The 13,580-nt window shown below is 39.7% G+C and overlaps 1 protein-coding gene across 1 annotated transcript; it reads left to right on the plus strand.

Annotated features, from left to right (window-relative positions):
- The first annotated feature begins 1,078 nt into the window (after positions 1-1,078).
- LOC144651035 (adenosine receptor A3-like) lies at positions 1,079-3,032 on the plus strand. Its single transcript, XM_078510894.1, has one exon. It carries the CDS (start codon positions 1,453-1,455, stop codon positions 2,443-2,445), a length of 993 nt encoding a protein of 330 aa, XP_078367020.1. The 5' UTR covers positions 1,079-1,452; the 3' UTR covers positions 2,446-3,032.
- Positions 3,033-13,580: the final 10,548 nt, after the last annotated feature.

The raw sequence follows: 13,580 nt of genomic DNA on the forward strand, positions 1-13,580 counted from the left end.
TAAAGGTTAGTTTTTTCATTGACTTTCAATTGACCATTTTTCTGTTTATTTAATCGGATTAATAGTGCTTCATTTTAACGAAAACCTAATAGTGAAATCAAAACAACTCAGCTCATCGATACGGCGGCATTGCTCACACTGAACTGTGCTGAAGTCTTGTGTTATTATATAAAACAAATAGATTTCATTTTGCCGTGCGTCTGTTCAGTAATAGATCACAGAAGACGTCAAAATGTGGTATGAACATCAGTGACCCACTCGGCTAGCGCCTCGTGTGCCACTTCTCTGTTCATACCACATTTTGACGTCATCTGTGATCTATTACTGAACAGACGCACGGCAAAATGAAATCTATTTGTTAAGTCGACGTTTAGTCAGCTGAGGCTGTAGCCTTAGGCAAGATAGAGCACTGTCTCTTTGACTAAATCATAGTGGGAAATCTCGCCACCAGTCATGACAAGTTCCACAAACAACGTAAATGAAAAAAATTGGGGGGAAACTTTAAGAATAAACAAAATACCAAACAAGGCTGTTACTAGCTTAATATTTTGTGTAAAGTTGTGAATAAAATGACTTGTGAAAATGTATTTTGATTTCATAACGAAGAATTTACATAATGGGCACTTCTGTCCCTCGTTAATGCCGGTTTTACAACATCATTCTCGTTTGTGGTTGGTTGTCGAGCGACGTTTTCTTATGTAATTGGAGCGCAATCAAATACGTATACTTTAGTCTATTCATGAAGAATTCCCGATTTCAGAAGAGCGCTGAGAAGTGTTGTAAAAGAGTGACCGAAGACTCGGAACAGCCTTTCGTCTCCTACTCCTACCCGGCCCTTGGCATACACTGAAGAGGGGTAAATGATAGGTTGAACGCAGGTTGCTCTTCCCGGTTGATACGTGACACTTGAAAAGAATATTTAAATTTCCAAAAAGGGATGCAGGCGGAGGGGGCTAAGAATGTTGCTGCTTTGACGCCAGTGACGCAGGTAATAATATTAACCAATCACGAGGAGGAAACGCGAAACATGAAACCAATGAAGGCAAAACTGTTGCCAACTGGGGTCCACTTCATAAACCAGTAAATGGGGGAAACCTATACTTCTGTAATAATTTGTATGGAAAAAATAACATGTCACGGGCTCTAAAACAGCTGCCCTGTGTAAGACTACTGTGCTAAACGAGTATTTTCAATTTGTTTCTTAGCAGTTCCCTTTGGTTCGATGATAACTTTTCAATACAAGTTAAGTTCTGCTTCCTGCCCCAGCAGCATTTTATAAAAATGCGTCTTTAAATTACTGCAGATGGTCCGAGCTTGAGATATGATACGTTGTAATATGAGACGTTAATTAAGTATAAGGTTACTCAACGATTTTTGCATTAAGGAAGAATTAAAAACAGGTTATTGAAACACACTTCTATCTTTTAAATCGAGTTTGAGAACTTCGACGAAATGGAGAACAGTTCGGGCAACACAACTTCAGATAGTCAACTTTTTTCGTCAACAAGTGTTTTTTCTGAAACAGAAGTCATCGCCTGGTGCAGCACATTTACGCTGGCATCGTTCCTTATCGTTGCAGGAAACCTGCTCACAATTGTTCTCTTTGTAGTTGACAGGAAACTTCGTGTAAATTGTTTCTTTCTTGTTATTAATATGGCCAGTGCTGATCTGATGCTTGGGGCTGTCTCTCTACCAATATTTGTTGCTCAAATAGCTTCGTGGACAGCAAGGACGAACTCGTCGGTGGGGTTTTTCCGCAGCATCTTTTCCGTCGTCTTCTTGCAAGCCTCGATCACTTTTGCGGCCTTTATATCTGGTGAAAGATTTTATGCCACATATTGGCCGCTTAAACACCGAACACTGTCAAGACAAACATACGCCGCTGTAATTTTTTTGGCGTGGACTCTAGTTCTTCTGAGCTCAGCGATACTTTCCGTACTAAGACTTTTTGTTTCAAAGATAGCTTTTTTCTCGTTTTGGGTGCCATATACCTTTACTCTAACACTCGTCATATGTGGTTGTAATATTGCCATTCAGAAAAGGATCGAGAACGGACGAATAGTATCAATACAACGAAGCAGAGCTTTACAAAATCGACGCTTGACGAATACATTATTGTTTATATCATTCCTTGTTTTGTTGTCATGGATCCCTTTAATTATTATAAGCACACTAGACGCTTTTAGAATCTCAACCAATGAGAACATTTACTACATGGCGGTTCTTTTAAATGTTTCCAACTGTTGTGTCAATCCTGTAGTATATGCATTAAGAATTCCTGAGTTTAGGAAAGCACTTGGCTTGTTTTGCTGCTGTGGAACAAAAGCGGAAGCTACGCACATGAGCTCTTATCAAGGAAGGTATAAGAGGGGCTCTGGTTTCACGTCAATAACGCAGCTGAAATCACCATCATTTGATCCTGAGGTTATGGATACCAAGCTATAACTCAAGAAGGGTTGAGGTGCTTTCATCAACAGGCCCAATCGTTGAAACAAAGAAACGCAACTGTGAAGTAATGAGGAACACAAAACTGTTGTCAACAAAGCGTTACAAAATGACTTGTTTCTTCATGCAAAAGTTTCACCAGACTTGTTTAGCTTGAATAGAAAGTTACATTAGTAAGTTGCAAGATACCTGATGCATCTAAAAATGTTCGTCGTTGATGTACTTATTGACCTGCCTTGCCGGACATCTTTTGAAGACTAAGAACTGTTTCTTTATTTTTAAATAAAGATAAGTTAAAACTTATCGCATATCACTCCTGTAAGCCAAGAAATTTATTGGGTTTTATTTCATTTTGTTGAAGATAACTGAGGGCACGAAATGCTTTATTGTAAATATAGACTTTTGATGTTACAACACCTTGTGCAAAATTATTCTTTTTCGACAAGGCATTTTTAACAGACCCTTGAATCGTTTAATAACACTATTATTTGTTGTTTGGGATACTACCTTACGTCTAAGCATTTCGCTTTAAATATCAACTTGAATATTTATCAGACTGAGCAGGTGGTTTATTATAGAATATTATTCAGAACAGGACAGGATGACGTTCTCTTGGTCACACATTTAGGTAAGATGCATATGTTGGTTTAAAAACTTGGCACACTCGTACAGATATACCGCGGTGTTTTGCACTCTTGTGAACCGCGAAAAGTCCAGCTAATTTGTGAGAGAAATAAAAACAACGGAAGCAGATCAAGATACCTAGAAAATTTTAATCTAAAAAAGATATTCAAAACTTTGCAAATTTAAAAAATCCTCTAAAAATCGAAGGAAAGATACAACAAAATTTTGCAGTAAACCACCAAATCTTCGGGTTTAATCAACATTCGTTGAAAGAGATATATTTTTTTTTAAGGAAAACATTCTTTAACAATGAACACAATGACGTGTGTCTACAAGGTAACCATCGGCAATGGAAATATGGTGACACCGGGTACCCGATTAATATGGGGGGTTGACGACTGACACCGGGTGCCTGATTAAAGGGACAGTGTCATGGAACATCTTTTAAGTTTCCGTGTAAAATATTTTTAGAATTACGAGTATGAACTCACTGCACCGCAATCAGTGGTTTTTTAAAAAAATTACCTTTCAAGTAAAACTGTCAAGCTTGAAAACGTCGGCCCAATGTTTTCAAGTTTTAGGCCACTTCTTTCCTACCATTCTGTACCAAATCACGTTTTAACAATTTTCAGGACTTGTAAACGTAAAACCTTTTTGTTTGAAAATGCATTTTCTTATATATCCAATAACGCTGTGAGCTTCAGTAATTATCTGTTAAATACAAATATGTATTTACTTTCTCGGGGAAATGTCTAAGCTGTGGACAGCGCAGATGCATATGCCTGTACTTGAAATTTTCCACCTTCTCCTTTCTGTCGTTTGCTGGCAGGCCACAATGATTTTTGAGGCCTTGATTTGCACCGAGAGATTTTAAGCCACACATTGGCCGATTAAGCACAGAACACTATCAGTGCGAGCATACAGCACTGTTTTTTTAATAGCATGGACACTAGTTCTCCTTGACTCTCCAATATTGTCCCTAGTCGTTTACTTTGTTTCCATAATACGTTTCATCTATTTTTGGGTGTCATTCACTGTAGCTTTTACATTCATGACATGCTGCTGTAACATCGCCATTTGGAAAAAGTTTAAAAAATGGACGTATGGCTTCAATACAACAAAACAGAACTTTACCAACCCGACGCTTGACAAACACCTAGCTGTTTACATTATCCCTTAGTTTGCTGTCGTGGATCCCTAGCTAGAAGTATAATGAACATCTCATACGCTATAAGTATCTCAACAAATAACGACATTTACTACATGGCGGCTCTCTTAATGTTTTCAATTGTTGGGTACATCCTGTAGGTTATGCATTAAGAATCTCTGAGTTTAAACAAGTGCAGCACTTGTAGAAGAAATGCGGTAATCAGGATGTTGGACGCTAATACAGGAAGATATAACAGGGCGCCGTTTTGACGCCAATGGTACAGCTGAAATTAGTGTCAACTGATCTAGAGGTGCTTGATACCAAGTTATAATTCAAGAATTCGAAGGAATGAGGTGCAACTTATCATCAACAGGCCCGATCGCATATAACTACCAAATAAACGCAAAACAGTAAGGGAAACAAAACTGTTGTCAACAAAGCGCTTCAAAAAATAATGTTATATTAAAAAGAACAAATTGTGTATCGCCATACAGCTACGATTTTAATAAACTACATAGGCCTTTCGATCAGTAACATGAAAAAAAAAAAAAAAAAATGTTGTTTCTTTATATACAATGTCTTCATGCAAAATTGCCCTCTTTTTACACAACATTTTGGTCCGATCAAACGCATTCGAAAACGCCCCTTGTACCGTTCAATAATACCTTTATAAGTCTATTGCAAGCATTTACCTTGAAACTTGAATATTAATGTGTCTGAACAGATGGTTTGTTACCAAATTTGTTTCAGAACAAGACAGGATGATCTTCTCTTAGTCAGATTTAGGTAAGATGCATATGGTGTTTTTTTTTTTAAACTTGGTACATTCGTACAGATGAATTACCCTGGTCAGTACACACTCTTGTGAACCGCCAGCGTTAAACATCCAGCCATTTTGTCCGCGGAACAAACAACGGAAGGAGATACTAAGATACCGCGAAGAGTGTAGTCTAAATAAAAAAGAGAAACATATTTTGTTTATTTAAATAAAAATAATAATAATAATAATAATAATAATAATAATAATAATAATAATAATAATAATAATAAAACTTTATTTAAACTCGAATTTAGAGTAGCTTGACAAGCTAATATTTCCGAGAACGAAAAATAGATAACAAAAAATAAAAATAAAAATCACTATTAATTTACATATTTAAAATTGACTTATATTAACTAATTATAAAAATTGTCATTTACATGTTTCATGAATTGGCTTTGCAGATGTGCCTTTTAAAGTCAGATAAGTTATATAGCCTTATAAAATTAGGTAGAGAATTCCATTCTTTTGTTGCCAGATAAGTAAAGGAGTGGAGACCAAAAGTTGTAGTTCTAGGTTTGGGCATTTCCAGTATATAGTTTCCACGCAGGTTGTATGAAGTAGAACGGAACGAGAACATGTTTCTCATATAGGCTGGATAGTCATTGAAAAATAGACTTTTGTACAAGATAGTAAGGAATTTACAGATGCGTTGATCATGAAGTTGGAGACAGTTTATCCTGTCTAGCAGCACATTATAAGGCGATTCATTAAATGTAGAAAATACAGTTTTAGTGCAAGGTCTGTAAGGTTATTTCACGATCAAAAATGCGCGGCATTTTCTGAGCACCCCTTCCCGTGTTACGTATGTTAAATGTTGCAACTTTTGAATGAATCATTTTCAGCACATTTTAAACTGTTTCCTTTGAGTTGGTACTATTGCTAAATTTTGCATGTTTTTGCGTGTCGGTGAAAAATGCAACAACAGTGTAAGTAGGCATCGATCTTCAGAGTCGCCGCAAATACATAACGGGCTTGCGTTTGTACATTTCAGACTATTATAATACCTTTTTGAATTATTATCTCTTCTTTGAATGTAAATTTTACTGCTTACACGCATTTTGCAGAATAATGACAAGTTTTCATTTATTTTGTTTGAATAATTTGAGTGGAGTTTTTGACAAAAATAGTTACTAAATTTGGCCTTCAAATTGATTCGGGCAATTCACTGCCAAATTCTAAAAACTTAAGTGACACATAACAATAATTTTACTCTTCCAATGCAATAATCTATGCTAATTTTAGTAGCTGTTTTAAAAGATGAAAGGGCTCCACGGAATAAAACATACCCATGTCATCTGGCTAGCATTCATCTTCCAATTTTTGGGACATAAGAATAACCTTTGTGTTCAACCTTCACTGTGTTTCTAAATAATTTCAGGTCAAAAAAAAACGGTCGACTGAAAGGCAATTTCTGTCTATTCAAGTACGTCAGAATAGCTGAAAGACGGCAAATTAAAAACCATCAATTGTAGATTTATGCCGACACATTCTAGGTTCGAGATTAAAAGACACCAAAAAACACCTGTTTCATATAGAAGTACAAGATGGCACGGTTCTCTCTTGCTTAACTGCAACACAATTTCAATTCTTGCTTTGAACAATCATTCCCCGTGTTCTCATATCATCGTGAACTGAAGATCTCATCGTTCAGTCAAAGACTGCAAATGAAAACGAACATAGATAACACGACCTCACCGAGAAATGTGTCTTCGTCATCCACGGATGTCCAGGATTCTACAACAGAAGGCATCTTATTCTGCAGCGCTTTTACACTCGAAGCCGTAATGACTGTCGTCGGAAACCTTCTTACAATTTTTCTCTATACCATTAACAAAAATCTTCGTAAAAAGAGTTTATTTCTGGTTGTTAATATGGCGTTTGCTGATCTTATCATTGGCTTAGTTTCCATACCATTTTATACTTACCTGGTCGGGGGACATTTCAAGCTTTGGACAAAAAGATGGAATGCGAGTTTTAAAATTTTCTACAGAATCTTTGATGATGTTACCATGCAGGCTTCACTAATTTCGGCGGCCTTGATATCCGGCGAGAGATTGTACGCCATATACTGGCCTTTGAGGCACCGAACATTGTCAACCCGGGTATACCTTGTTGCCATTTTAATGGCATGGACACTAGCTTTTCTAGTTTCTGCGATACTTTTCCCTTTGTCTTTACTTGTTTCCATAAAGAGCTTTTTATATTTTTGGCTGCCATACACTTGGGCTCTGATACTAGTCATATGTGGTTGTAACATTGGAATTTGGAGAAAATGTAAGCACGTCCGCATCCTCCCTACACAGCAAAACAGAACCCTCCAAACCAAGCGATTGACAAAAACTTTGTTGCTGATAGCTACTCTTTGTTTGCTGTCATGGTTCCCTTTAATTACTGTGAACACTCTATTCATTTTTAATGTGGTTTCCACTTCAAATTCGAATATTTATTTCACGGCGTCGCTTTTAAATTTTGCCAACTCTTTAGTGAATCCAATCGTATATGTATTAAGGATTCCTGAGTTCAGACACGCTTTGTGTTCTATGTGCCGTCGTAGAAGACAAGCGGCGATCGGAAGGGTAAATGCGCAAGAAGGAAGAGATAATATGGCTGTTGTTTTGACGCCAGCGACACAGTTAAAATCAATATCAACTGATTGCGAAGTTATGGATACCAAGTTTTGATCACCGAGAATGGCTGAGAAAATACTCGCCGTCTTCGGGATTATTGTGTAAATTAAAAACAGGTCTTATCCGAATTGTCTCAAGCACGATTTGTGGAAAAGTTAACAAAACATTACTTTTATGTACGTCGAGAAATAACAACAGATGGTAATTTCTTGATAAATGAAATCTTCATCAAGACAGCCAGATAGAAATGCTGCGGTAGTAAGCCTGTTAATTAAATTAAAATTAATTTATTAAAAAACTCTCTGTGACAGTACATTCCGAGAGCTTCACCGTCGGTCGCTACTCTGTTATAGTTATTACTTTTTGTATGTATAAGTTCGCTTTAAAAAAATTCAACATAAAAATTTAATATAAAATTTATAACAAAATGGAACAGTCAAACTTGAACAATTGTATAACACGAGGTATTAATTAATCGAAAACCTGGTGTTTTAACGATAATACATGCAGGCAAAAGAAAACCTGTAGAAAATTTCGCGAAGTGACACTTGTTGTCTTTTGGTGTCTTCCTTTGTTTATTTGCTTTCAATTTTTTCAGCTAGAATAACCATTTTTAGGTAGAATTTTATCTGTAACTCGATAAATTTCTTTTTAAAGCGAGATTACGTATTGGTCAGGAAATGACTGAAGCTTATAATCTCTTGTACGTAATTAAAAAAAGTCAATCAAAAAACCCAAAACATCAAATTTGACAAAACATATAGTAGTAGACATTCAGTAAAAACTATCGGTAAATTGCTTATTAACGATAATGGGTACCGCCACAGAAAAGAACTGGCTCACCTTTGTGTGTGCCAGCTGAATTCTGTCAAGTGTCTCATCGAGTAGACACTCGTCCTGTTCTTAGAGAGTACTTATTCAGTCTGTTTGTTGTTGGTCTTCTACGATCGGAAGAGAAGGGGGGGGGGGGGGGGTGTTACGATCAACGTAAAGACGCCGAGTCCAAGCTAACACAACAACTTTTAATGGCTGACGAACAAGACCACGCGAGAGCGAGGCGCGGTTACATACCCATCTTAGTCACGTGCAAAACTTAATTATGCAAACTTATTCAATATCACAACATCTTCCCCTTTGTAAAGAAAGTGTCTTTCACAAAGTTCTCGCACAAAAAGCGACTGAGTTCCTTAGTAATAAAAACAACAACAGTGAACATGTTCAGCAATTAATCAGAGTTCCAAATAAAAATGTCTAACAGGTCTAAGTTGTAAAGTCCTGAAAACGGGCTGGTGGTTTCACAATACGACCACTCCTTGTAACAGTCGGATTGGATGCAAGTTCCACATGCTCTGCTGCAGGTTTCACAACAGGCGGAGGTTCAGCTGAAGGTTTCACAACAGGCGGAGGTTCAGCTGCAGGTTTCACAACAGATGGGGAATCTGCTTGTGGCAATGATCGCAGTGGCTCAAATGCTGGTTGCACAATAGCTGGAGAAACTGATTGTGGCACTGATCGCAGCTGTCGGCGATTTCGCCTGTACGTTTGGCCACCCGATACAACAACATAGGAACGTGGGCCAATCATTTTCTTGCAAACAGCTTCTGTCCAAGTAGATTCTTTTGGCTTCTTCATCCTGACTGTCTGTCCAGGTTGCAACTCAGGCAATGCTTTTCCTTTCAGGTTGTAGTAGAAAGCCTGCTTCTGTTTAGAGTTAATCAGCTTGTCTTGGACAGCTTGTGGGGGAAGTGTGTTAGGCTGTAGTTGTTTACTTGACAGAGGTAACAAATTGCGTGTTCTTCTGCTGAACAGCCTTTGTGCTGGGGATGAACCAATTTCTGTGGGCGTGTTGCGGTAGTCTAGAAGAGCAAGGTACGGGTCAAACTTTCCACACGCTGCCTTCTTCATTAGGTTTTCACAGATTTTCACAGCACTCTCGACCTTTCCATTACTTTGGGGATAGCGCGGAGAGGATGTGATGTGTTGAAAGTGCCAGTCATTTGCAAACTTTGCAAACTCAGCAGAAGAATACTGTGGTCCGTTGTCGGAGATTACAACCTCCGGAATTCCATGACGACTAAAATGCATTTTCAACTTTGCAATAACTGTTCTGGAGTCTGTCTTTTCAAGCTTGTCAACCTCGAAGAAAGAGGAGTAATAATCAACTGTAATCAGGTACTGACGCCCGTCAAAGAAGAACATATCTGTGCCAACTTTTTGCCAAGGCCTTGATGGAATTTCATGGGGCATTAGCGGTTCTCGAGGCTGCTCTGGCTTGAAGGAATTGCAAATATCACACTTGAGAATGAAGTCTTTCAACTCAGCATTCATACGCGGCCAGTAAAACACCTCTCTAGCTCGTCTGAGGCATCCCTCGATACCGAGATGAGACGAATGAACCATTTCCATCATTTCCTTTCTTAGCTTGGCAGGTACAATAAGACGCTCAGCCTTGAACAGCAAACCATTTTGAGCTGTGATTTCATCTCGAAACTGAAAATATGGCTTGACCTTTGCTGGAACTTCATCGGGAGTGCTAGGCCAACCTTCTAGGACAACTGACATAAGGGTTTGAAGGTTTTCATCTGAGGCTGTGCCTTCTTTGAATTCCAATAGTCGTGCTTCTGAAATGGGAAGATCCTCTGTAAGTACTATCGCCTCTAACTCACTACAGTACTCGGTCTGAGTGGGAGGTTCATCTAGATAGGCTCGGGACAGGGGATCTGACATAACCATCGAGCTTCCTTTTTGGTACTTTACATCAAGGTTGTATCGCTGTAGACGCAGCAGCATCCGCTGGAGACGCTTGGGAGCAGAGCCAAGGTCCTTCTTGAAGATAGCTTCTAGGGGCTGATGATCTGTTTTAACGTGTACCACATCTCGACCAAACAGGTACGTATCAAATCGCTCACAGGCAAACACGACTGAGAGAAGCTCCTTTTCAATCTGCGCGTAACGACCTTCTGCTGGAGTTAGGGCTCTAGAGGCAAATGCAACTGGCTGACCCTCCTGAAGTAGGGAGGCGCCAAGTCCAGAAAGTGATGCGTCACTTTCGATTGTGACTTCCTGATTGACATCGTAAAACTTCAACACTGGAGCTTTACAAACAAGATTCTTGATACTCTGGACAGCTTCATCATGAACAGGCAGCCAACACCATTCAGTATTCTTAAGCTCCAGTCGTCTCAACGGCTTGCAGACACTGGACAGGTTTGGTAAGAACTTAGCCAGGTAAGTAACCATGCCAAGGAATCGCTTCAGGGATTTGACATCTGTCGGGGTTGGCATGTCACGTATGGCACGAACTTTGTTTGGGTCGGTCACCACACCATCAGCAGTGAGTAGATGACCCATGAATGGTACTTCTGATAGGCGAAGCTTAACCTTCTGAAGATTAAGTGTCAGATTCAACTTACGGCATCTTTGAAGGAAAGCCGTTAAATTCTGATCATGATCCTTTACTGCTTCATCGACAGTGTCTCCAAATCCACAAACCAGGAAATCATCGGCGATAACTTCCACTCCTTGGAGACCCTCAATTGCTTCATGCATCTTCCGCTGCCATATCTCGGGCGCAGAACTTATGCCAAATGGCATTCTCAGCCAACGAAAGCGGCCAAAGGGGGTGTTAAAAGTGGTGTAAAAGCTTGATTGCTCAGTTAGTTTCACTTGCCAAAATCCACTTTTCGCATCAAACACACTGAACACTTTGGCATTTGTGAGACGAGTTGTGACATCTTCAACTGTCGGTAAAGGGTAATGAGAGCGCTTAATGGCAGTGTTCAAATCTTTGGGATCTAGACAAATGCGAACCGATCCATCCTTCTTGGGGACTGCTAAGACACTCGACACCCAGTCAGTTGGCTCTGTAACTGGAGTAATAATCTCCTTGGCAACCATCTTGTCAAGCTCGGTCTTCATTGCCTCTTTCTTAGGAACAGGCACTCTTCGTGGGGGGTGAACAACAGGGTGAACATCTTTACTCAGCTGGATGTTGTATTCCCCGGGTAAACAGCCAATGCCTTGGAACACATCAACAAAAGGACTAAGCACAGGATCATTGGTGACATCCTCAGAAACTACTGGATCTTGTTTTGGGGCTTCAATTACATTATTGATAGGGGTATCAGCACTAGAGACCATAATCTTGATAAGACCCATCCCCTTTGATGACTGCAAACCAAGCAACGGTGTGACCATCTGGTCGACAATGACAAAATTCAGTTCATGCTTACTACCATTATGTTCCACTTTCAACCTTGCAAAACCAAGTGCCTTTCGCTTCGAGAGATCATGCATAACCAGTGTAATGTCCTTGGGGACAATTTTAGCTTTGCTGTGATCGTTTGTTGCCCTGATGTAATCCTGCAGTGGCAAAATATTTGCAGTAGAACCTGTATCAATTTGAAATGTCACTGATGCTGAATCATTGACAGTTAGTGAAACGAGAGCTTGATCTTGACCACTGATGCTATGAATGTAAAATTCTTCTTCGACCATGTGAACTTTCGCACCTTCTGAGTTGCCATGACACTTGACTGCAAAATGACCTTGTTTACCACACTTCTTACATTTCTGACCAGAGGCCGGGCACAATTTCCTTTCCAGTGCATGTTTACCACCACAAAACAAACACTCTTTCAGCTTGGGAGGTCCCTTGTTTGGCGACGGAAGCTTGGGAGGCGGCGTTTTCCGGCGCTTGTTTTTAAACGGAGGTTTGTGACTCACTCGATTAATATCTTCGTGTCCTGAAGATTCTTCTGAAATTTCGGTCGCTCGCTCGTGAGTAACTTGACTTGCCTTGATAGTTTCGATGGCTTTATCGAGATCGAGGTCTCGCTTTCCAAGAAGCTTTTCACGAACTCTATCATCCTTCACACCGAGAATTAAGCGGTCTCGAACCAGCGATTCTCGTAACGCGCCAAAACCACACGATTCTGAAAGCTTCATCAATGCAGTTATGTAATTATCAAGCGACTCACTGGACAATTGCTCACGTTTGAAGAAAACATATCTTTCATAGGTTTCGTTCCGTGCAGGGACACAACGCTCTTCGAACTTTTCAAGAACCTTATCAATCTTTAGAGCGTCCGAAGCATTAGCCCATTGGAAGGTGTCGTACATGTCCATTCCTTCTTTACCGATCACATTCAACAGCGAAGCCACTCGAACTTCTTCTTGTTTCTTGTGAATGCCAGCCGCTAGCTCGTAAAACTTCCATTCACGTCGAAACGATTTCCAATTTTCTCCTTGATGCAAACGGTCGGTAAGATTCAGCGGCGAGGGAATTTTCGCTGTAGTACTGACAGCAGCCATGATACTTGTAATGCCACGTGCAACGAACCAAAGCAAACTCGAACGCAAACTATAGACTTCACAACAGCCTACCAATCGCGGACGAAGCGCTGGACTTGAAGACTTCGAAGCTACGAAGTTATTCTGAACAGTTGGGTTAAAATCCCGCGTCTGACACTATGTTACGATCAACGTAAAGACGCCGAGTCCAAGCTAACACAACAACTTTTAATGGCTGACGAACAAGACCACGCGAGAGCGAGGCGCGGTTACATAACCATCTTAGTCACGTGCAAAACTTAATTATGCAAACTTATTCAATATCACAACAGGGGGGGGGGGGGGAGTGGAAGGGCAAGAAGGTTGGGTGGGTTACGTGTCTTACCACACCTAGAATTCTTTTTGGTCACCTTAAGAATCAATGAGGGTAACTGTGCAGTGAGAAAGACAGAAGATGGGTTTTTCCACCTAGACAGAAGCAGTCAACGTTGCGAGAGTTAATGATCCTATTCTCCCAGAGGAGACTTAGGATATGAGTCGAGTAAGTCAAAGCTGAGAGTTTATTTATTTTACCATGAGTTGAATTGATGTCATTTTTTTAATCGTCAGTTGAATTTCT

Source organism: Oculina patagonica, chromosome 4 (genome assembly GCF_052425735.1).
Source record: "Oculina patagonica isolate OP01 chromosome 4, crgOcupat, whole genome shotgun sequence".
NCBI lineage: Eukaryota > Metazoa > Cnidaria > Anthozoa > Scleractinia > Oculinidae > Oculina > Oculina patagonica.

Excerpts from the sequence above, each read along its gene's own strand:
- LOC144651035 (XM_078510894.1), top strand. The coding sequence starts at position 1,453 with ATGGAGAACAGTTCGGGCAACACAACTTCAGATAGTCAACTTTTTTCG.